At 45.3% G+C, this 17,249-nt stretch overlaps 1 protein-coding gene across 1 annotated transcript in view; it reads left to right on the top strand.

Annotated features, from left to right (window-relative positions):
• The window catches only part of Delta (neurogenic locus protein delta), a 41,826-nt gene extending 25,178 nt beyond the window's left edge, over nt 1-16,648 (top strand). The window contains exons 4-6 of the mRNA XM_018519670.1: nt 1,981-2,232; nt 8,690-8,750; nt 14,088-16,648. Coding sequence (XP_018375172.1) covers nt 1,981-2,232; nt 8,690-8,750; nt 14,088-16,050 — 2,276 coding nt within the window. The 3' untranslated portion in view covers nt 16,051-16,648. The remainder of the gene's footprint in view (nt 1-1,980; nt 2,233-8,689; nt 8,751-14,087) is intronic.
• Nucleotides 16,649-17,249: the final 601 nt, after the last annotated feature.

The raw sequence follows: 17,249 nt of genomic DNA, 5'->3' as shown, positions 1-17,249 counted from the left end.
ATTATTATTTCGCTTAAATATTTAAATGTGTAAAATGCGAAAACGTCAATGTAATATTATTTGGGATATTACATTGTTGCGGATTAATTATATCAATGATTTGTCTCTTTAGAAAATCTAAGTCTTTCCAAAGATTTATGAACCGATTCATCTTCGAGTATGTTTTGCTCCGTGCATTTATAGTAGCTCTCTGGGGATCGAACGTGAAACGGTGTAGCGTGCGAAGATCGGCGTTTTCGGAACTCGTAACAGCATCACCTGGGAAGATAGCCCAGTAAACTGCCTCTCCCTCCTATATATATACATCTCTCTCTCTCTCTCTCTTTCATTCTCGACTCCCGTTTCGCCGACAGCCACTTCCCTTCTGGGAAGAGAGCTTGATCTGACTCCCTCCTTAAGTATCCTCGGGCACGCCATCGGCAAAAACCTTCGTCCTTTTGTTCCCTCCTCGCTCTTTCTTTTTCTCGCTTATTCGTCTCTCCGTTCTTTCGTTCTTTCTCTTCGATGCGTGTAGTGAACAGAGAAAGAAAAAGACACAGTGGCGTGTAATCGAAGGGCCCTTTTCATTGTCAGCAAATCGTATTATTAAGTGATAACAATATCAATTGAGTCTCTTCGAATTACAGAATTTTCTCGGTCCACAAATAATTATATTGATAAGCGAGGATACTTCAATTCCGCGATTAATATCAAGCATTTTTTCATTAATAGTAATGGCATACATTATTTTATTAATAAAGAAACAGCATTAAAAATCAAAGCAGTTTTTATACTTGAAATAGCGTTACTAATCGCATCATGTTTCTAGTCATGTTTAAATTTAATAATAATTTTGGAAAATATTGATCGTAAGTCTCTTTTATGATAATGGAAACATAAATTGGGTGTTTTTGAACTGTCATTGCTGAAGTTATCGTGTCATCCTCACTTAATCTGTCGGTGATGATTTTCAAACTATTGAGATTCGAGCTTGCCTCTTGACGGCTACGCTACTGATCTTACTACATGCGATAGACCGCGGTGGAATCGGTGGGCCCGATACGCTACCGGTTCGACTGCGAGGCGCACGAATACGCGTGTGCACCGAAAACCGGTGCCGTGAGATGCAGGTTTTTCGGTAGGGCACCTGATCGTAGCCCCGGATCCTAATCTGTCGGGGCTATTACGATAATGTGCCCTGGTGTAAGGAAGGTTGTAGCTTTCGCTCGTTCGTTCGCTCATCCGTTCGTTTACACGAAAGCGAGTAGAGACACCGGACGAGAGGACGAACCAGAGGCGAAGACGAGAATGAAGTGAGAGAGAGAGAGAGAGTGGGGGGGGAGGGTGAAGAGAGTAAAAGACAAGGAAAGAAAGAGAGAGAGGAAGGAAGGACGCCTCTTTCCCAGAGCCGCAACGTGGTATACTCACTTACTCTCTTTGTGCCGGATGCGTGCCGCCGACAGAGTAGCAATAGCGGACGAACGTCCGGTCTGCGCTCTCTCTCTCTCTCTCCCCCCCCCTCTCTCTTTTTCTCTTTACTTCTCTCTCCCGGAGGCCGATGCACTTCGATCGCATCATTGGGTGCAGCGGTGCACCTCGTCGCTCTGCCCCAGTGCTGATGGTTGCCTCGACTAATTACTATCACATCGCGTTTCATTGTTGCAGACACATCGTTAATTTGGCGATTAACATTTCTGTATATCTACTCTATAAAATCTTCAAAGTAAAACCTAATTCTTATTTCTCAAGAGTGACAAAGAGTGACAATTGAGCCAGTGTTGGAAAAGAGTGGTTCAATTATCAATTTTTAAGTGTGAGTTCTTTGACGATAATACTCGAGAGTATGATAACAACAGCGATAAATGTTTCTAAATTAATATAAAAAAATATATAGGATGTCTTACTTGTAGCTTAAGATACGATATAAGAGATTATATATAAAGAAATCTTGAGTAGTTGGACGAAGTCACTCAAACGGAACATGGTCTTTTGGTTTTCCAGAGAAAGTATTGATCATGCGGTTGACAACCCAGAAGTGGCTGGACGTTGATCCGGATTGGACCGTGGACGACTTCGCGAGTGCACACTCGCGAATAGAGTACGAATATAGGGTGACTTGCTCGCCGCACTATTACGGCAAGGGTTGCGAGGACCTATGCCGGCCTAGAGATGACAACTTCGGCCACTACAGTTGCAGCCCAAGCGGCGAGCGCGTCTGCCTCACTGGTTGGAAGGGCGACTATTGCAACACCCGTAAGTACCCTATTTACCATTCCGGTATAACCGCACCGTATTTTAGCGGTAGCGCGATACCCTGGCCGCTATTTATTTCCGCGTTCTCTATCACGACTGCACGCGCGCATCAGAGATTGTCCTACCTTTTCTCAGTTCGATTAGTATAATAACCTTAGGCTAAAAAGAACCTACTGGATAAGGGCTAATAAATAATCAGTGATGAATAAATCATGATGCGATTATAAAAGGAAATGATTAAAGACTACGACTGTTTGTACTATTATGTTCTCCCGAACGCAATCTCGCATTTCTTTCAAGGATTTTGCGAGGCACGCGGTTATTAACAGGCAACGTTGCTGCCTCCGCGATCCCTACCGACGTCGAATATACACGCTACCTCGGTAAACGACGATACTCTCGCGAATCGGCCGGTGCGGCGCGGCGCGACTCGCCGAACCGTTCCTATCCTCGCGCTCTCTCTCTCGCTCCGCGTTCTTTCAAAGCCCGGCATCTCTCTGTGAAGGAGAGGCCCAGTGCAGTCAGTCCGGTGGTGGTGCGCTGCAGCCGAGACTTCGAAGCGTGCAGCAGCTTCCCACGCTTGGCTCGCGCGTGTGCGAGTATCTCCTTCTCTCTTTCTCTCTTCCACTCCCTCTCCTTCATCCGAGAGCTCTCTTTCTTTACTCTTCTCCGTCCCGCGACCCGACTGCGGCATCCCTCTCTTTTTCACTCTCGCGTACCTGCGAGCCGACCGCGACCTAATCCGTGTGCACGTGTAATGATCCGAGATTGTGTGAACGAAGGAGGCGAGGGGGCAAAATCTGCCTTCGTGTGTGGTTCTCTCTCTCTCTCTCTCGCTCTATCTTTTTCGATCTTTCTCTTATTCTTCTCTCTTTCATTCTCTCTTTCTGCCGAGACTCCGCGCGAGTCGAATGGAACGGCCGTGTCTGTTACCAGAGTCACAGTCATCGATGTCGGAGCTCCTGGTGCGTACAGGTTCGTACCCGCACCTGGTCCGACTATGTCTGACCTGTACGTATAAAGGTGATTTTATTCACGAAAAGGAAAGCTTTACTAGCTAGTTTTGGTCTTCATTCAGTAAATCCGGGACTCGTTTTCATATTATGTCGAATTGTCTGACCGGACAAAAGCTCCCCGAGTGTCCTCACATGTCATCGAATTTCGCAAAGAATGCGAGGAAAAATTTGGGAAAAAGGCAGGGTATCATTCTGTCTGCTTCGTACTAGAACTGGAGTTTATATAACTTAAATTATAGAATCACATCATTATTCCAAATTGTTTAAAAATAATATAACTTGTATATTTTTACTTATGTTTTACGTAAGAGATAAATTAAGTATCATAAACGTCTATATTTCTTTTTTATGCGTTTTAAAAAATACGCACAAAAAAATATCCGTAGTTTCTCCATATCGATGATAATTCTATCTATATATTAATATATGAATCGATTAATGTCTCCGTTTGAATCATACGTTTCTCGAGGTTTCCACTTTCCCACGAGTTTTCCTCGTTTATGCCAATTCTCAGATCCCGAATTCCAGACTCTCGAATCCGATTAAAGTGAAAGATCGATCGTAGGCGAAGTCTCCCCGTGTGTGGGGCCCGTCAGTCCCCGGTCGTTGCACTCGACGCCGACTGCTCGTGGCCGCCGCGATCGACAAAGTTCGCGCGTCGATTACTAATGGACTACTTTTCATTTCGTGGATATTCCTCACTATCGTTCGACGAATCGGTTGTTCGAGCGATCTTTTTGAACTACTCTTTTAGAACTTGTATCGTACGCTGAATTCTCTGATATTGGAAATAGTACAATTTAAGAGAAGAATTTAATACAGCTAACGGTCTTCGTCAACATCTTTCTTTTAATTCGCATTACTTTTTCTGGTAGCAGAAAAAGTAAGATTACAAAAAAAAAAATTGATTTTGAAACACATTTAATGAGGCGGAAAAAAACTTGATTGTCCGCTACCGCAATATTCCTTACTGCGATTATGCAGCTTAACAAGAAGTGGCAAAATCACTGTCGCGCTCTCGCTCGATGAGCAGTCGGCCGCAAAACGTCAGGAAGTACAACGATATAAATCACGAATGGCAGACTCTCCTTCGGAACGAGTCTCGCGAGAACACAAAAGGACTTTCACTTCTTCGGAATCTGTTAAAATGGTGGTAATCTCGCGTTCGATTTTGCTGCTTCCGCGATCTTGTATCTTTTCAATTTTTTTTTAATACGTCTCTGTTATACGTCTCTGTTGTGTGTTCGGTGTTAATCTTCTAGATTATTGCCTTACAGAAATTTAATACTGTATTATTACGATACCATACTTTGCAGGTGAATTTTGGAAAAAGTTGTAATCTGTCAAGGATTGATATCGTAAATTCATCAATATACTTTTTGCTTGTTTGGAGCCGTTTTATCGTCAATTTTCCTTTGGATCAGACACGAGGATGTCCACATCCCTTCGTCTAATCCAAATCGATAGCAGAAAGTACTCGTCATCGGGCATACTCGGCGACCGAATTCTCGCAGCCACATGCACTTTCTCTGGCAACGAGTTCGATCGCACATGACGAAGGGTTAACTCCTCTCTATCTCGTTAACCCCATGGTGAGAGGGGTGTCGGTCGGTAGGTTCAGAATAGGCGATTGGGCAAGCAGTCGGACTCTTTCGGGGGTGCCAATACGAAGGCGTTATATAGGGGTTGTTGGCGGGCGCGCAGAGAGAGCAGCTGCAACGCGCGAACGAGCTGGCCTGAGCGAGTTGGGCCCTGACAGCTGCACCGAGAGGACGGTGCTTTAACTAACAGCTGCCCCGGACTCGTGCTCGCAGTCCACGTACATTCCGGCTTCTCTATTCCCCCCCTTTTTTTTCCTCCCTCCCTTCTTATCCCCGCAGTTTTTTGTTACCTCTCGGTGAACAACGCGGCACTTTTCCAAATATACCTTCGATGTTACCTTTTATCTTTCAGTCTACCTGACTGAAACCGGATTATACGTATCAATTGTGGTATAGATTTAGCTTGAAGCAACTTAGACTTTAACAACATCATCGTTAAATAAAACGGACAGTAATAATGGCTCTCTTTGAGGATATGCTCCTCAACCCAAAATTGGTATCGGTTTTTGCCTAAAAACTTGGACACAATAGATGTGATTTCCGGTCGTCAAAAGACTAATCCTTACAATCCCCTTATAAGTGACTTCACGAGTCAACGAAAAATTTTGAATCCTGCTTATATTTTATATCCTATAGAAAAATGTGGCGGTGTTCTTCTTTCATCTGACTTCTAACTATTCGCGTGGCCTACATTTAGCAGGTATTTGTCACAATGCGGCGGCAGGTATCCCATAGGCAAGAAATGGTGACAATTCTTCATTCATTCTTGTTAGGGAGGAAAAAGGAGATTTCTGAGAAGAGAAATGGGTTGACAATACCGCTGCTATCAAGGGGGTCGGAGCTGATGACCATTTCGAAGAGAAATCGGTGACCATCAGGATCAGGAAATCAATAAGTACGTTGCGAAACTGGGGGAATTCGGGATGTAACACTGGCTGTGTAGCGACGTGTGTTTTTCTTTCTTTCTTTTTTCATGTCCTCCGCTTAGGGATCAGGCGTTTAAAAAGAACCGGTGCACAAAAGCCGGCAGATTCTTTGAGAATGACACTTGTGAGTGTATTATATATGTTACCTGTCCTATCTATTCAAGATACAGTCTCACTATGATATTCAATAAATTTTATTCGTTCACGTATAATACTTTTTTTCAAACTTTATTGTCTATACGGATGATTAATTGTTTATCTTGTGTATCTAAACTAAAATTTGTTCATATGTGTTTGAGTATTTAAAGGAAGTACGAAATCCTAAAATTTAAGCGAACAAGCCCTGAATTGCTGATCACCGTTTGCAATTTTCAAAATACAATTTCAATTAGCATTTAAAATATATGATAATGAAGTAACAGCTAATATACAACAAATATAATAGAACGAATAATAATTAATTGATTAATTAATTAGGTCAAACTTGATATGAAAATGAAAACAAATTAGCTAACATTGACTAATTAATAACTTCAATTGATAATAAAGTTACATTAAATGAGGACGAATAATAATAATTATTATTTCGTTTCATTGTTACCAGTCTGACCTAATAACTAATTTCAGTCGTTTGCAGCGTTTTGCAAAGTCCTACGGAATATAAATCACAATTCATTGTGTTATACACAAATATAATTTAATTACACATAATTTTATTAGATGTTAATTGTGTCGATATGCGAGGACTTATCAATATTCTGTTAGATTCTCTATACAGTGCTTAATTTGAGAAATGCGATTGTTAAAATATCGCATCGAATGAAATACGGGAGAATCTACGACGTCTTCTTCTCGGCTTCTTAGAACACTTCGGTCGGCTTGGAGGACCAAGTGTTCCGCGAGAGAACAACATACGGCGAATTTATAGCCCACCTCGCAAGGTTTTATCTCGAAAAATCGCATGGTCGCAAATCGGTCGTAAATAATCCTCGAAGGGCAAGATTTGTCGCGGCTTACGAGATTTGTTTAGTCACTGGCTTCTCCGTCGCACCTTCTTCACCGCGAGGAAGAAAAGGAACCTTTCTTCCCTTTTCTTTCGGCAACGGTACGGCGAAAAGGTGGTATACTTGAAGCGGCGGAGAGGGGGGGAGGGAGGGAGGATAAAGAGAAGAAGGAAATGGTAGAGGTAGGGAGGGTCGCAGTGGAATCTCTGCGATTCGGTCGTTCGTCGACGATACACCGGCGCGGCGCGGCCGGAGAGGGTACGAGGAGAGGAGACGATACCGCGGCGGCTTCGATGGCGGGGCCGAGGGGGGTCGTATCTCTCGTTCTCCGCTCTATAAATACCATACTCCTTAGCGCTCAGCCTGTGCCATGCCATACCGCGCTGCGCCGCGCCATGCCGTGCCGTGCCGTGCCGTGCCGAAGTCCGTCCGTCCGTCCATCCGACCGGCCATGGCGAATAAGAGAGTCGGGCCGTTGCGCTCGGTGCCAAGGTCACGAGCGGCCCTCGTGCTGCTGCTGGCCCTGCTCGCCGGCCCTGCCTCGCCGAACCGTGTCGGAATAGTCGGAACTGCCGCCCTCAACCCCTTCATTCACCAGTATCGAACGTACCGGGAGATTTTTCCTTTCAGTTTTCAACCTAATTTTGCCCTTGGCAAAATCATTATTTTTATCGAATATTCTGGCTTCACCAGAATGGTGAAATTTAATTAATCCTATGTGGTAATAACGATAATATGATTGATGACGCTGTTCTAATCATCTTTCTTGCATAATTAGTATATATAGATACAAATTCTGGGCTTGATATTATCGATCTTTTCTGCTTGTATTGACATGCAAAATCTTGGTCGATTATCGCGCTGTTGTCTCCCTGGGTTAACAAGGTGACGAGGAAGGAATCCAAACGGGCGACTATCAATTCCTCGCATACTTGCACGCGGCGCGAGCTGCCAGCGATAAATCGCAAGGGTAATGAAATTGTGTCACGCATCGTTCGATACGAGGACGTCTAGTTCGCGAACACTACGTGAAGAGGGAGAAGAGGTTCGTGTGTTCTCTCGATAGTTGGCCGGTAGCCATCGAGTTTTCTAGTTACGTATGCGGCAAGGAAATTAGTCGATTGGTTACCGAAACGATACGAGAAGTAAACGCTACCGCACGTGGTGCCTGTCACTCTCCTCACCTTTTAAACGACCCGCATCCGGGGTGCCGTTACGCGTCTCCCCCTCAAATTCGACCGAGTCATTTGTTTGCGGTTTACTTGTACGATAAGGAAATGGAATACACGTCTTTCACGCGGCACCACCACCTGTTAATCATTCCGTTTCCTGTATTAGCGTTTTCAATTTTAATTCTTATACCCCGAGGCACAGTAAAGTTTATTAAACTGAGAACGTATCAGAATAAAAGTACAAACGTAAAAATAAAGCTAGAAATACAAATAAAATAATGCACAACTTTCGATAATGAAAGGGACTACTTTGGTATGGCATATTCAATTCAATTCGATTGCTTGTAACTTTCATAAAAATAAACATTGTAAAGAATTTATTTTCAATCGAATCGCCAGACATTAAGGAACATAACGGTATCAAGCCAATTTATGTATCTTAGCAATTGAAAAAGCGGTGGAAAAGAAGCCGGGTATGCCGTACTCAAAATGGCACCAAAGAGCACACCAAAAAAATCATCACTGCATCACATACTAAAAGAATTAACAGCAGAAAGGTATTTAATGTCCTGAAACGTATAAAGAAGGACGAACTACCGTACGCGTGTATGCATGCCATCAGACATATCGTACCTATATACACCGTATTCACCGCTCGCTCGTGCAGTCGTGAGGGACGCGATCGACCTCTCGCCGAGAGTTGCCTTAACCTCTTGGATTTTTTCTTACTCATTTCAGCCCGCTGCCTGCCCGGATGCGACGAGCAGCACGGACACTGCAATCGACCCAACGAATGCATGTGAGTATACATACGCGGCTTTCGCCTAATACCTACACGTGCGCTGGCAGGGTGTACGTTGTTTGCATGTGTCGCGTGTACGTGTACATTGCGCCGCCCCATACAACCGCCAACTAAATTCCTGGGCCCCGACACGGTGCATCCACTCCTCTGTATGCACCGCCGCGCCGCGGTGTATGCATGTACGCGCGCGATAATAATTACGCGCATACCTATCGTAAATTATCGTTCGGCGCGATTTCGAAAATATACGCCAGCCACCAGCTCGTGGATCCACGTCACGATTCTAGTAACTCTCCTACACAAAGTATTCTGGAATCATTTCATTCTATTGCGATACGTTAGAACTCTTAACTGGAATAAGATGATGATTCATCTCAATTTTTTTTTTTAATGTTTGAGGAGAAGGAATAAAGTTTAAAAGTATACGTAAACATAAATTCGGTTTTGTGAATAATTTGACGTTAAGAATTTTAATAATTCCATTTGCGTACTGTGTATAATGTAATGTTACTGCTAACTTAAAGATGCGTACGCGCCGCGCACCCTTAACAGTCCCTGTTACGGCGCGTGCATTCGCGACGGCATTATAAGTGCGCACCCGTTGTATATTTTATCATACGCATATCTTCGTAATGCTTTTACGAGTGTGCGCACATGCAGCGAGAAAGAAGGACGAAGTGGAATTTGAAGCTCCAAGATTGCTTTCCGTTCTAACGAGGCAGTTTCCGAGGTACCAATCGTTCTTTCTTCCTTCCCAGATTCCACATCGCTTCTCTCCTCTTCTTTTTCCCACTTACTAGCTTTCTCCCTCTTTGTTTCTTTCTCTTTTTCTTTCTTGGCTCGCCATTCGACGTGCTGTTGAATTTTCCGATTTAATCCGCCGTTTGGCAACGTTCCGGAATTCGAATTCCGAATATTTCTGCGCTTCCTCAAAGTCGTTCGTGTACTTTCAATCCACTTCCCTCTTCAGCAAAAGTCTCCTTCAGTAAGCGTAAGAATATTCCATAAGAATATTCCATAGATTGTATGATAGTATTTTAAGATATTTATCTTATTCGTAGTTTTATCTTTATCATAGATCCTTTCAATGAATTCACAAAACTGCATAGAAATAATTTCGAGAGGTCTCAATTTTTTCGCAATCGCGTTTAATGTTTATACCATTAATATTAAACCGAGGAACTATTTTGTTTCTTTTTATGTCTTAGTTAAATAATTAATGATATATAAAATAATAACTTGCGAATCTTACTCGCGAACGTCATATATTTCAAGATATCTCGTCACGCTCGGCTCGAATCTCGGACTGGTCGCGTTAACTCGGGGTTTGAAGTTAACTCAATCATCTAATTACTCTACGACCGAGGTTAATTGTTCCGTTAGCTGCAGCAGAGTTCGCAGTTTGAATCTTATTCATGGTCGCTTCGTTCTCGTGTGATTTTTCAATAAAATTCACTTAATAATCTTACTATCTTTATATATATATTTTTCAATGTTTTATAATGAATTGGAAAAAAATACATAATACATACGAGACCATGCATGATTCAATCTTGTGTTAGTAGCTATCAATTTATGATTTTTCAATCAATTTGAAATTGGCTTTCTTATAACGATAATTCATTCAATTATAATCTCTTTCTCACGACTTTTTGACATTTAAAATATGTTTAAACAATTTTGGATTTTTCGCTTCTCTCATTTCCTTCGTCATATTTCTCGAGTCGTTTCGAACGCCGTCCCCGTTAGAATTGGTGCCGTCGCGAGGCTCAAAGTTGCACGATTGTGAAAGGAGGAATGGCGTAGATTTTCCCGCACTACGAAATATACATCGTCGTAAGTTCTCCGGCGATGAATATCGAGAGTTTCTCGCGACGACGGCAGTGAACGCACTACGCAAACTATGCGTGTCTGTAACATAGTTTCCGAGAACGTACACACAATGCCGACGATTAAATTAGAAAATAACTTGATTTCGAATTCGCGAATCGAAATTTTTCGATCTTTTAAAAAAATCAATGATCATTAAATATTCGATTGTCAATGATTTAAGAAATTTATAATTTTATATTATATTATGCATATCTAAAAATACTCCGCAAACTTGTAAAAAATGTAACAAATAAATTATGCAATGCGTAAAAAATTCCTTTGCGATGTAAGTCATAAATATGGTATGTCGTTTCTTCATTGCGTATTATTTCGTGCACCATTTTAATACGATACAATCACTACGATGACACGACACGCAACGTACGTCAACTACAATGCGCTTGCACATTACGTGCACACGCCATTTTCATTATGGATAAATTTTTTTATATAATCTTTAAATCATTCGACGTTCAAACCTAATGAATAAAAATATCGTTACATGAATGTAACGGAATTTGATCGATGTTAACCTTGATCATACTCTACGTGCACGCGACAATGGCTGACGCATGCCGCTTTTACACGCCCCGATCGTCGATGATTACGCAGATTGCGGGAATGGAATTACGATACACTCGTTTTCAGTCGCATAGCGTATATTCACGTATACTTGGAAAGGACGATAACGATCGTTTCGAGGTGACGGGTCTCACCGGACTCGTGGGATATCGCTCGTGATACGTGGAAGAATCACGGCCGTTGCGTTGGACGCCCCATTGAAATTTTGGGGCCCGCGTGCGGTTGTGCGTGCGTGTGATGCCTAAATACTGATGACGATGCATCGACATTACGATCTCTCGTCTTTTGAGGGTGAGAGCATCAGACGATTTCGCTGAAACATTAAAAAAAAAGAAATCCAAACAGGAAACGATAGAGTGTTACGAGACACCTGTCATATTTTGACATTTCATTTTGTTGAAATTCAAATTAATATAAAATTAGATGTGTTCAAATTTATGTTTTAAATTCTATGAAAAAATTTCCCATGAGATATAAGTACATGCACGCGCATAAATTTGATATTTTTCCCGACAAATGTAAAAGTTGAATCTCTCGATTTTCTCTACACTTGGTGATATCATTTCGGTTCGACCCCGTTTAAATAGCCTCGTAATAACAAGCAAAGGTCAAAGAACGCACTCGTCTCGACCGTGGCGCGGTATCCTCGCATCTGATGGTACAAGAGTCGCAAAGAGAGGCGGAGGAGGAAGAGAAGAGACGAGAGAGAAGTCGTCCTCTCTCTCGTCTTTTCCAGAGAGACATTTAATCGAGTCTGATGCGCGCACGGGATTTCCATAGCTGACCGAAGAGCAGCCAATCCTTCTCCGCCTCCTCTTCTTCCTTCTGTTCCCCTTCGCCCTCGTCAATGCATGACCTATCCCCCGGTGGTAATTATGGCATAGTCGCGATTCTGTTGTGGCCTAGCCACAAAGTAGAATGCGCGATCACGTGGGGATGCCACTCGTCGATGTTCTTTGAGGGAATACACGTACCTAGGTGCATCTTTCACCTTCGTCTTTCGCGATAACAAACGATCGTGAATAATTCGTGCGATACAGTTCGACTAGCTTTCTTCCAACCTCTTTGATCCCGTTTTGTCTTCTTCTCATCTTTTCCTTTACCACCATCGTATTCTGTCTTTCCACATCCTTCCTCACGTTCTTCTTTCCTTTTCTCTCTTATTCTTCTTCTCAGATTGTGGCGGTTTTTCTCTCTCTCTCTCTTTTTTACTTTGTACATAGGACTTAATGGTATAGCCATGCGACGTCCACGGCTGCAGTTTCTCCTCTGCCGTCTCGTCTTCAGCTTTTTCCTCGGCTCTCCGTTCATCTTTTTCTACCTGTCTCCCTTGCCCTTCCGTCCATACCTTTATTCTCTTACTATCTCTTTCCGTCTACGATAGAGTCACAGCGAGAGAGCGACTGTATACTGTATACGTGCGGATACGTGCGATAGTATGGGGCACCGCGAGGACTGAGGAGGCGCGCGCGAGCGCGAGTGTGAGCGCGAGCGCGCGCACGCACACAGAGGAGGGTAACCTTTCCTTGACCCGCATACTGAACGGCTGTGCTGAGGCTCGAACCGTGGGAACACACTACTCGACGACTCATCCCCCACCGCTCCGTCAGAATTCTACTCTTCCCCCCCCTCCCCCCCCCTTCTGCCTTCCTCCTTACTCTTCTGTTCCCTCCGTGCCGACCCGTTGGTCCCGCGCAGCTCCCTCTCCTTTCCGTGAACTCTTCCTCGCTGCTGTCCTTCTCTCGCTCCTTCGCATCCCGGTGCTCGGGCCCCCTGTCCCCCACCCTTCAATGACTGCTTCTTCCCGCTCGCGCCACCTTCGGTCCCTTCTCTACCCCTTCCCTCTTATTCTCAGCGCGCTCGTGTGCACCCTATGCGCACATTGAAACAGTTTCTCTGTACATGTACATGTGTGTGTGTCATGGCGCATAGCACACACATGTAGCATCCTCTTTTCTTTCCACCTCTCGTTCTTTCGTTATCTCCGTCTGTCCCAGTCTCTTTCTTCTTCATTCCTCTGTGAAGCATAACCCCCGCACGTAATGTAATGGCCGACCAGCGTATCATCCTCATCTCCTGGCATGCCACCCTCTCACCCTTCACCAGGTTTCTTCTTTCTCTCTCTCCTACCGGCTTTATCCACTTTTAAGATATTCCCTGTCGCTGTACGTTGCCTCTTCCCCCTTTCTGCTTCTCGCCGGTTCTTCTCCTCCTTCTCCGCGCACGGACCGCGAATCTTTTCTTTCTTCGCGACTCTGCCAAGAAGTCCTCGTGCTATCCTTCCCTCTCTCTCTCGTCTTCCTGCCGCATATCGCACACATCCGTGCACGCATAAGTATATACACATACATTTCTTTCGATGTCGCCGCCGACCTCTGTCCCTTCTTTACTCTTTCCCTCGCAAGAGCTCTTCTCGTTCACCGGGATTTCGTCGACCCTCTTCTTGCACCCATGACTGCCTTCCGCCCGTCACCGGTGAAACTCCTCGAGACTCGTGACTGACGGAAGATAGAAGAGAGACTCGAATATCGCAGTACGCAGACCCATTTGACCCAAACTTCGTTTCATATGGTCTATCCAGACCTAATGATACTGACTGCGCATGGATCATCCATCCATGCACCAAACTCGCTATAGACACTGTCTTGATAGAATCCGATAGTATATATATATGTACAGTGTTACCAGAGTGAAAATGATTTATCTCCAAGAATGATTCAGCTTTCGTAGAAATCATGACACATCTTGGTCATCTATTTGTGCCGGTATCCGACCGTAGATAGATACGATACATGTCAGCCTATTCATTTGTTTTTTATTTTCTCGTAATCGTGCGTGAGCATTCGAGCGTCACTAAGGAGCTATATCGTGCTGTTACAGATGCCACAGCGGCTGGAAGGGCCCACTGTGTAATCAGTGCGTTCGATATCCAGGCTGCCACCACGGTAGCTGCCAAAAGCCCTGGCAGTGCGCGTGCGACGAGGGATGGGGCGGGCTATTCTGCAACCAGGATCTCAACTATTGCACAAATCATAAGCCGTGCATGAACGGCGGCACCTGCTTCAACACCGGCCAGGGCTCTTACACCTGCTCGTGCCCGTCAGGCTTCACCGGCACCGAATGCCAGACGCCGCTCTTCGACTGTCACTCGAAACCCTGCCTGAACGGTGGTACCTGCACGATGACCGAGTCGCCGTCCGTGAGCTACGTGAGCGGCAACGGCACGGAGTTATCGTCGTCCTCCAGGCAGCAGCATCGTCGAAGCTATCGCTGCACCTGTCCACCCGGTTGGCGTGGCCGACACTGCGAGATTACGACGCGATCCTGCCGGGACTCGCCCTGCCGACACGGCGCCACCTGCGAGGACGACTCTCTCCGCGGTTACGTGTGCCATTGCCCATCCGGTTACACTGGCACCGATTGCGAATCGCAGGTCGACGAGTGCTCGCCAAATCCCTGCGCGAACAACGGCACCTGCATGAACCACGTTAACAGTTACCGATGCACGTGCCTCGCTGGCTTCACCGGCGAGCGCTGCGAGATCAACGTGGATGACTGTGAGGGCGATCCGTGTCTGAACGGCGGCACCTGCAAGGATCAGGTGAACAGCTTCCGCTGTCAATGTATACCAGGTTTCGTCGGCAGAATCTGCCAGAACAAGGTAGACTATTGTGTGGCAAAACCGTGCGCGAACGGAGGCACATGCATTTCTGGGACCAATGACTATAATTGTACGTGCAAGCCTGGTTTCACCGGTAAGGACTGTAGCGTGGATGTAGACGAATGCTGGAGCGCACCGTGCCAGAATGGCGGCATATGCCGGAACCGTGTCAACGGCTTCTTGTGCGAGTGCCCGGACGATTGGCACGGTGACACCTGCAGCGAAAAAGCCGGTGCGGTACCTCCGATCACATCATCGTCCACGCCCGTGATATCGAATGTGCCGCTGGCAGAACCGTTCCCAGGCAACGGCCATTCGAAGCACGTCGCCTCTAGGAAAACTAGCTTGACTACGGAACACCTGGTGATGATCGCGACTCTTTCCACCGCAGTACCGGCTTTCGCGTTATTCGCTACAGTCGCAGTGATGTGCATGAAGAGACGACAAAAGCGAGAGCAGGCGAAGGCCGATGAGGAAGCGAGGCTACAGAACGAGAGGAACGCGGTGCACAGCAGCATGAGCAAGCGTAGCGCCAGTACCATCGGCGTCGGCGGCACTGGTATTGGCAGTGTCGGCGGTCTCCTTGGCAGCGGTAGCGGCTTAATCGGCGCGGGCGGCGGCAGCGTTTGTGCTCTGGGCACCGGTGACGCGCACATGATTAAGAATACCTGGACTGCGAGTAAAAGTGTGAACAATGTGGCATCGGCAGCGTCGCGGCAGGACGATCTGGATTCGTCCTTCCAAACTGATGTAACGCTGGACAGTTCGTGTTCGGGTTATAAACCAGAACCAGTGCTGCAAGATGGTCGGACTACGAGAACGACGAAACAGCTCAACACAGAGGCGGCAGCCCATCGGGCGTCTGCGCACCTCTTCCAGAAGGAGAAGGACTGTCTCGGCCTAGGTCTTGGTATCGGGATCTTGGAGAGTGCCAAAAGATCATCCGTATTTGCCACTACTGGCAATGTGGCGGACAGTTGTTGCGCCGCGGAAGCTGCACTGATGAAGAGGCCGACGACGATATCGGAAGCTAATAGCACCGGTGTCGTCAGTAGTAATAGTAATGGTCCACCGGGAAGCGGCAGTGCCGCGGACAACAGCAATTGCGGTGTGTACGTGATAGACGATCACTACGTCAGGCACGACGCCACGCTGGCGGCGACGCTCGCGACGGAAGTGTAGTAGACTTCGGACTCCCATTTAGAGTGATAGAGAGAGAGAGAGAGAGAGTGCGTGAGAAAAAAAAAAGAGAAATAGAACCAGTGCGTGTGCGTATGCGAATTGTGGATCTTGTTTTCTCCGTGCGCGTAAATTGACAGACTACCCCGTTCGATTTCCTTCGATTTTTCTCGAACAACGCCATCGCGATATCCTTCAGACCGCGACGCCTCGTCTCGGATGCCTGCAGGTGTTTATTTCTTTTTTCTTCCTTTTTTTTTTAAGTTTTTATTACATCTTTTTTTGCTAAAGCACTTGTGCATCCGCGATTGGCCGCCACTAGTCGCTGGTAGGACTCCGCGATTGAAACATCATTTCGAGGAGAAATACATACTGCATCCGCACCGCCGGCCAGTTTGACCAGCCACGAGGGTATGTCGTTCCGATTCTACTGAAACGAGAGCGACGACGGACTGATCGAAGACGTTCGATCGGGGTTGATCGAGATGCGACAGAAACAAGAAAAATTAACGCGATGCTGTGGGGGTCGGCGGTCGGTCAGGCAGCCGTCGACCCATCCTTAGGTATTAATATTATATCGTGCTCGAAAGTGAACTTTGTACAGAACTAATTTATTATTATTGTTATTTACTTATTGTATTACTGATTGCTATTAATTATTATTATTATTATTATTATTATTAATATTATTACGTGTTGCATTATCATTGTTCTCGGTATTAGTTCTTTTTCGAATTTGCGTGACTGAGCTGCCGACCGGAGCAAGAATACGACAGCGAAAGATCTTTCGTGTATATTATATTCGTGTGCGTGTGAGAATGAATGAGCATGTGTGTAGAGTATTTGTGCGCATGTGTAATTGCGAGCGAGAAAGTTTAACAAATTAGAATCTTCAGAATGACCTCGTCTTTTCGTAATCAGAATTAATTTTTCGTGTAACGCGTTGTCTCTTTTTTTTTCCTTTTTCTTTACAAAGCATTCCTTTTCTCAGAGTAAATATCGTTGCGCCGCAGGAACTTCCGCTTACAGCGACGAAAAGCATGAAAATTAATATTTAAAGTGACACTTCAAAGAAATGTCCCCTCGACTTTTTGGGATTCTCCATTTCAGACAATCCCATTCGGTCGAGTCCTTTAGACACCCGTTTTCCACGCCGCTTTTCAACTGGCTCAAAGGAACGTTTGGAAGAAAGGATGGAAAGC

This window comes from Trachymyrmex cornetzi, unplaced genomic scaffold, assembly GCF_001594075.2.
Source record: "Trachymyrmex cornetzi isolate Tcor2-1 unplaced genomic scaffold, Tcor1.1 scaffold83, whole genome shotgun sequence".
In the NCBI taxonomy this organism is placed as follows: domain Eukaryota; kingdom Metazoa; phylum Arthropoda; class Insecta; order Hymenoptera; family Formicidae; genus Trachymyrmex; species Trachymyrmex cornetzi.
The sequence above is the reverse complement of the archived record's forward strand: the minus strand, read 5'-3'. Positions and strand labels throughout refer to the sequence as shown.